Genomic DNA, 8,395 nt, shown 5'->3' with positions numbered 1-8,395 from the left:
AAATTTGAAACTTCCACATCGTTGCATATTATATATACACACACACACACACGCACACACACACACACATATACACACACACATATACATACATACATGCATACATACATACATACGTAATAATGCTTAGAGTTGTGGTCAGAATTATTGCACCCTGTCAAAGATGACTAGAAAAATAAATCTGCATTGTTTATCCTTTTTTTCCCCCCCACTTTCAGTTATTTTCCTTCAATGAAAGGTTAGATTTTTGCTAATTTTATGAATTAAATATCAAAAGGATAAACAATACAGATTTTTACAGTCATTTTTGATCATATTTACCAAGGGCCAATAATTCTGGACACAACTTTATTTGCTGAATGCTGACAGTAAATGAGAAAGTGTTTTCTTTCTGTTACTAATAATATAAATGTATACTGTTGACTTCCTTTGTAACATTATGTGTTCTAATAATGTATTAGACAGACCATAAATGAATAAAGATGGAAAATAGAAGCGCTTTGTATTCTCAGCGATGTCAAAAAAATAAACATGCTCTTCCAACACATTGGCCAAAAAGAAATACTTATCAGCTGATGCAGATATTTAAAAAGACAAAGATAAACTGTTATATTGGGCTTGGCGATATATTTGCCAACCACTATAAACAGCAGTATTTCGGCTTGCTTCCAATTCCACACACAACCCTCAAAATAATCTTCCATAAGGTTTAAAAAAGTTTAAGTGAATTACAAATCGAGGGTGTGCTTTACCTTCCAAATGCTCTACGAAGGCATAATTTTTCACTGTTTTAAATGCAGTAGGCCTATATATTTAATACTCGAAATTCCCTTTCTGACACACTGTTTTCAAGTGTACGTGCGATTTCTGAAGAGCACTTGCGGCAGCTGTGTTCCACTCTGTGTAAGTGGTTAAATGCACTTGCAAATCTAAATGCTTTGTTGATGCGAAACTAATGTGTAAACAGTCAGCTAAAGGGATTAAGGGATTAGACATGGCAAAACATTCAGACACTTAAAGTGCCATTTTGCTTTTTCGAATATTACCTCATGCAACGCATAATGTAGCTGTCTGTGAATGTAAATGATCTGCAAAAGTTGTGAAGCTTAAAGTGCAAGATAAATAAGTTATTTTCTCTCAAAAGAAAGAATCGACTCTGAACCGCCTAAACGAGTCATCAGGAATTCGATCCCACTTCTGTGACAGCTACACGTCACTGGGTAACACATTTGCCTAATGCCCGCCTATGTTCTACGTTGTCCGCTCGCGAACAACTTGACCCACCCTCAAACACTGTAGTTGTCTGGTTCGTGTTGTGTACATGTCGTTTTCTGATCTGCAAAAGCAAATTCTCTTTGTAAACACTTCCAAAGGATGAGGATGCGAAGAGTCAGTGATTAAAATTACCACACTGATTCAACAGCAGTATAACCTTTTGATGATGGCTTCTCAAATCTCTGGGGTCTAAATGGGATTTACAAAATGCTTATCCATTAAAGATGGATTTGCTCATCAGAATCACAACCTGGAAGTATGATTAATTATTGATGTATATATTTTCTACCGGGTGTTCAGAATGTGGGTGAGCCATCATATATTGTGCTAGGCCTCTAACCAGTTAACTCACATTATTACTGTCTTACTGAAATGCTTCTGCAAATCAGCTGTGGCCCACTATTGCCTAAAATTGTGTCCATTAATGCAGATTGTCTGTCATTCTTACTGCTTTGAGTTATAATAAAGGATGGAGTAAGATTTGTTTTACAAACTTGTTACACCAGTCATTCACGTTAGTGCTCGGATAACGTAAGCACTTTTATTGATATGGTTAATAATACAGTTCCCACATGTGCACTGCAATAAATTATCGGTTTGTTGATGGACATACACTTGTTAATGCTGATGGTGAGCACATCACTGAGAAACGTCCTGCTCAAGTCGTCCTTGAGATGGATGTTCGGGTTTAATAACTAGTTCTTCCAATGTTTCATCATCGGATTCACGCTTGGATTGATATGGTAATATCGATGCAATCGTTCCTATCTTTACAGTGTGTAAAATGGCTGAGCTCTGGAACCCTCTGGACCGGAGCTGAAGTTCTGTTATGGTAAGGGGCGTTTTGCTTCTGATGCGCTATAAGCGGTAGACCAATCAGAGCAGAGTGGGTTTCTTAGAAAGGAGAGATTTAGAGAGACTGATTCATCCAAGTTGTTTGAAAATCACTGAAAAATGTGGTGATGTGCAATGTAAATTATGAGAAAATGAAAGCGTTTTTTGACCTTGATGCATGTAAACCTGTTGTAGGAGACCACTAAAACAAAATTAGGAACCTTTAAATTGGCATAATAGGGGCACTTTAAAGCACTCTTAGATACTGAAAGCACTCTGTTTATTGCTTGTTATGTTTCTTTGTTCCTCTAATTTACTATTTGTTTGTATGCTTTGAAGCTATATTTACTTATAAATACAATTAAGTAATTCAAGTAAAAAATGTAAATAAGTTGGATCAAAAATCATTTTGATAGGCATTTTTACAATTTTGTGTGTATATGCCTGTTCAAACGAAGATGCAAAAAAATCAATTAGGTACTGTGTGCACAGAAAATGATCAGTCTATCAGACACCAAACTGACTTCTCAAACTCCTCTCTCAAATGTTCTTGCACTTGAATGGCTTAAAATGACCTGAATGTTTAAACTGGCCAGACTTAAATATGTGCAAGTGCTGTTGTCATATTTTATTTGTTCTACTGTTAGTTATTTGCACTTTTTAAAAAATAAGAACAAATTAACAAAGATAAAGTAATATTTTTAAAAAAGAAAAAGAAAAATAACTATATTGTGATTATTAATATAGTAATTATTAATAATATAAGAATTGGATGAAAAGATGCATTGTGATACAGAGAATCATTTTATAATTGAATTGATACCCTCCGAATCATAATAGAAATGTGAGCAATTCCAGACCACTAAACTGATGAGAAGATGGTTTTATAGTTAAAAGTCAGAATTCAATGTACATGTTAAAGCCAAGTCACCTTGTCAAGTCACCTTTATTTATATAGCACTTTGTACAAGACAGATTGTTTCAAAGCAGCTTCACAGTGATAACAGGAAAATAATGAATTTCTGCTGTTCAGCTGAAGTCAGTTCAGTGCTGATTCAGTTCTGTTGTAAATATTTTTATGGGTGCTTTAAGAATACTTAATTTAATGAAACATGGAAGACCACAACAACTGAAAAACTAAAAAAACACCTTCAGAGGAAAGAATTTGATTCACTGATGGAAAGTGAATATGGAAATACTCATGGTTTGCAGAGTCTCATCTAAGATGCTTTCTGTTGGAAACACAATGTCTATTTTCATCTATAGGTAATTAACCAAACAACTCGACTTGAACGTCAGCTTCTTGAGAACTCCATTTCAACCAGCAAACTGGAAAATGAAATTCTGCAGCAGATAAATGAAATCCACAAGCTGAATGAAAAGAACAGGTAATAAATAATATTAATATAATAGTAACTGAGCTGTTTAGAAAGACACCACACTTTGCCTCTCCAAATTCTGGTGGAAGATCTATTCAAGTTACAAATATTTTTACAAACTTAAATTAGTAAAACCTCTTGAGGAAAACAGTGTTATTCAAAGCTTGTTCTTCTGGTTCCTCTTAGTTGTCTGGAAAAACGAGTGGAGGACATTGAAGGTAACAGAAATACTGAGCTAGAAAACTTGAAAGTGGAGAAGGAACAGCTCAAGAAGCTGGTGGAGAAGCAGACTAGCATCATAAAAGAGATTGAGCAACAACTGCTCCGCACCTCCTCCGATAACTCAGCCATGAAGCAGCAGCAGCAGCAGCTGACAAATACAGTCAACAACCTAATTCACACCATCTCTGTGGGTAAGCATGGTCAGGTTTGCATCAGCTTTTCAACCGTTATCACACATGGGACCTGGGGCAAAATAAACTCCAAAAACAATATTGTGCCAGTTCACATATTATTCACTTATAATATGCAGCTGTTAAAATATTTGGGGAAAAGGCTAGACCGCTAGTTAGATAGAGACACAGAGAAAGATAATCATCATTAGTCCAACAGTTTCATTTAAATACCTTTAAGGCACTAGTAATCATGAAATGATTTTCTCAAAAATTGTTATATTACCTGAAATCAACTTTGTAAAATTATTACAAAACTGTATCAGTAAGGGTGGCCAGTGTGACCAAAATCCAAAATCGGTATAAACAACTTCATAACATGGAATGAATACATAAATACAACTTTTTCACAACTAAAAATGGATTACACATTATATTGCTTGTTTATTAAGTTTTTTTTTTTTTTTTTTTTTTTTTAATGCCATGTTATCGTCATGGCTATTTACATGGAAAACACAATGGTCAATATCATAATCCATAAAATATTCCCTGCAAACATGTTTCTGAATAAAAGCGTTTTCTAGCAGTATCATAACAATTACAATCCAACAGAATATGTTTAACAGTCAAACTTGACATGAGAGACATAAAGAAGGATTTTTTCCTATTAATGAAAACAAATGGGTAAATTTGAGTGACCCAGTCTGCATCTAGTGAAGACAACTTGGTCATGTCTTGATTTTAAGTTATGGAAGATACTTCTTTTTATACTAGGGTTTATTTCAAACTGTCCTCCAAAAAAAAAAAAAAAAAAAAAAAAAAAAAAAACGACCATATAGGTAATTTTTGAAGCACCTTATTACGACCTATATTTACATTTTAAAGTCATGCATCCTCTAGCTGGCGTAAAAATAATGACAGTGTCGTGTTACGTCTGTCATCATGAAAAGACATATGACTGTCGTTACCAATCAGTGGCGAAACTTTATTAAACGCTCTTATGGATCGTATTTCAGGGAAGTGACAAACAACCTATATAGGCGTATAGGTTGGAGAACATGTTGGTTCATTTCATACAGTTTACTGTATTTTCATTTTCATCCAATTCTTTCTGCCATTACACATTATATAACCATGCAGTAATTGCAATTTTTGGCACACTGTAAAACTGAAGTGAAATGAACTAAATGAAATGAGTTCATCTCACTCAAATATTACTGAAAGTTAAGTATACTGGACAGAGAAAAAAAAAAAAATTATGTGAACTCAACTGATTAAGTTGGACAAATTGAATGAGTTACAGCAGATTTCTAGTTCCCAGCATGCTTTACATCAGACTGTATATAAGGAGAATAAATGTTGAAATTAAGTGTGTTTTGTGTGTTTTTGCACAAGAATAATAGAGGGAGAGATGTGTTGGTGTTTAATGTGTTACGTTGCAGTTTTGCATTGTAGTTAAGAGTAGAGCCTATAGTTAGGTTGAGAATTGGTTACAAAACCATAAGACTTTATATGCTGCATGTTGATTAAAGCTGGGAACATAGCTGACATAGCTGGACAGAGCTGAAAATTTCTAAGACTGAACTCAACACACAAACACTTCCACTGACTAGAGCAGATTTTAGTCTTTGACAGTTAGAGACGAGCACAAACCTAATGACTAAGTCAGTCACAACACACTTACCGATTGGTGAGTGACAACGGGAAATTCTGCTAAACTCAACTGTACGAGATCTTGTAACAAAAGAAACATGGATGTCAACAGACAGCTGCCACTATTTAAAAAATTGAAAAACCCTGCCGACCACCCTGGTGGTTTTAATTATGAAACATTTGAATAATAATAAAGTTGTTTCTCTTTCACAATTTCTTTTTGCTTTTATCGCCTCAGTAGACATTTCATTAAGCATTTCCTGATGAATTTTGTTAATTACAACATTTCTAGTGCTGTTTTTTTTTTTTTTTGTTTAAACCTATAATCAAGCAATATTGTAGATGGTTATACTCAAGTCAGAAATTGAAAATGAATTGGTTCGTTCTGAGCAAAAACTCTGGTTCCAGCAGTTACCGGTTAGAACATAATAAAATACTGCTTTATTTATTGTGAAACAGAAGTCAGTTAAAATGATATTTGTATATTTTAATTGTCATTTTATCAGTGTACAATAAATGTACTACACTCCCAAAACTATTTAATGGGACTGACAACACTGGAAACTCTGAAAGCATGACTTCAATTGATGTAGAGATATTCAAGGAACTATATTTCCTCATATTTCCTCAAATATATTAGATATAAAGTGTAAATATAAAATGATTTTATTTACAAATGCCATGTTTTTTTTTTATTCATTAGACTAAAATGAACATATTCAGAAACAAGTGCAGTATCTAGCCTATATAAGCTTTTTAGGGCCCGAGTGTGCTAATTGTACCATGGCGTTAGATTCATTTCCTTAATCTTTTTTAAACGCAAAGGAGCAACTGAGTCTAATGTGCTGGAAAAGACAGAGGCAATAGTTTCTGTTGCAACACAGAGGTCTTCTAAGCTGTCTGGTAATCTAAGGCGATGAAACTGGTTATTTATAAAGCGATCTTTAGTGGTAGAAGTGATGGTCCATATTTATGGCAGGGAGGCAGTTTAGCCTCTTTGACTAAATGTAGTATACACGAGACTAGATAATGATCTGAGATGTCGTCACTCTGCTGCAGAATTTCAACAGCATCAATATCGATTCCATGTGACAATATTAGATCTAAAGTATGATTACGACAATGAGTGGGTCCTGACACGTGTTGTCTAACACCAATAGAGTTTAGAATGTCTGTAAATGCCAATCCCAATGAGTCTTTATTATCCACATGGATATTAAAATCACCAACAACAAGGACTTTATCTGCAGCTAGTACTAATTCTGATAGAAAATCTGCAATTTCTTTGATAAAGTCTGTATGGTGTCCTGGTGGCCTGTATACAGTAGCCAGCACAAATGTCAACTTACATAATGTTACGTAAAGCACCATCACTTCGAAGGAATTATATTTGAAAGACTTCTGGCTGATACTGTAAATATTACTATAAATTACAGCAACACCTCCCCCTTTGCCTTTCTGAAGAGGATTGTGTCGATAACCATAATATCAATAAACAAAGTGCTTTTGAAGAAAGTGATCTAATATTTAACAACCCAAGCTTTATCATTTATTTATAATTATTATCTCTATTTTTTATTTGTTGAACATCAATTTTTACCATTAAATGGGTTTGGAAGTTTTTTGTTTTTACTAATTCGGGGTACAGACACAGTCTCTATGTGATAATATCTAGGTGTAAGAGTTTCTATGTGTTGGGATTTATCTGACTTCTGCGACGTGAGGCAGCTAGCAAACGGTCGTTCTGTCTGCTTCCTGTCCTGGTCCCCAGTTTGTCATGTTTCAGCTCTAAGACTATGTGCCATATTACTAGAGAGAAAAACAGCACTATCCCGGGACGGATGAATACCATCTCTTTTCAACAGGTCAGGTCTGCCCCAAAAACTTTTCCAATTGTTTATGAAACCTATATTATTCTACGGACACCACTTAGACAGCCAGCCATTGAGTGATGATAATCTGCTAACTATCTGATCACTCTGACGAACAGAAAGGGGACCAGAGCAAATTACTTCTCCTGACATTGTACTTGCAAGTTCACACACCTGTTTAATGTTAATTTTAGTGATCTCCGACTGGTGAAGTCAAACATCATCTGTGCCGACGTGAATAATAATTTTAGAATATTTACGATTAGCATTAGCCAGCACTTTTAAATTTGCTTTGATGTCAGGTGCTCTGGCTCCCGGCAAACATGTGACTATGGTGGCTGGTGTCTCTATTTTCACTTTCCATGTAATAGAATCACCAATAACTAGGGCACTTTCAAAAGGATTCTCAGTGGGTGCGTCACTGAGTGGGGAGAACCTGTTTGATGTTCTTATTGGAACGGAAGAGTGGTGTTTTCCGCGGCTAGGCCGCCTCACCATTAACCAAGTGCTCTACAGCTGGAACCGAACAACGTACAGAGTTCACTAAGCTAGTCGCATCCAAAACAGTATCTGAAGCCCCTGCATTCTTACTATCCTCGATTAAAGTTTGGATGCTAGTCTCTAATTCTGAGATTCTCTCTGTCAACCTGACTATTTTCTCTACATTTATGACATTTAAATCCCTCGTCGCTGACAGAGAGAGCTATAATGAACATGTGACAAACTGAACACAAAATAACACTGGGAAAGGATGACATGACTCACGTGTTTGTAGACTGATCCGATCCGAGTTACCACAGCTGTTTGATGAATGCGTTGAAAGAGGAGCGCGCGAGACTAATGACAAGTTAACAAGCTAGCGAGATGCAAACGCGTTGTAACAGCGATTTAGATTAAAAGATTACAAGCCAGCGACGTCAGATTAATGTGGTAGGCAATAATAATAATATAAGCAACAATGAACTAAAGTAAGAGATTCAATAAAAGTAAG

General features: G+C 35.3%; 2 protein-coding genes across 5 annotated transcripts in view; one reads left to right on the top strand and one right to left on the bottom strand.

Annotated features, from left to right (window-relative positions):
* The window catches only part of LOC137019898 (microcephalin-like), a 157,992-nt gene that overhangs the window by 101,432 nt on the left and 48,165 nt on the right, over nt 1–8,395 (bottom strand). The window lies entirely within an intron of this gene.
* The window catches only part of angpt2a (angiopoietin 2a), a 66,730-nt gene that overhangs the window by 33,946 nt on the left and 24,389 nt on the right, over nt 1–8,395 (top strand). For 2 of the 4 annotated variants that reach the window (XM_067385553.1, XM_067385550.1), the window contains 2 exons: nt 3,376–3,497; nt 3,675–3,910. In XM_067385553.1, coding sequence (XP_067241654.1) covers nt 3,376–3,497; nt 3,675–3,910 — 358 coding nt within the window. Of the gene's footprint in view, nt 1–3,375; nt 3,498–3,674; nt 3,916–8,395 lie in introns of all 4 variants that reach the window. The other 2 variants (XM_067385552.1, XM_067385551.1) reach the window with 2 other exon arrangements.

Source organism: Chanodichthys erythropterus, chromosome 5 (genome assembly GCF_024489055.1).
Source record: "Chanodichthys erythropterus isolate Z2021 chromosome 5, ASM2448905v1, whole genome shotgun sequence".
Taxonomy (NCBI): Eukaryota; Metazoa; Chordata; class Actinopteri; order Cypriniformes; family Xenocyprididae; genus Chanodichthys; species Chanodichthys erythropterus.
The sequence above is the reverse complement of the archived record's forward strand: the minus strand, read 5'-3'. Positions and strand labels throughout refer to the sequence as shown.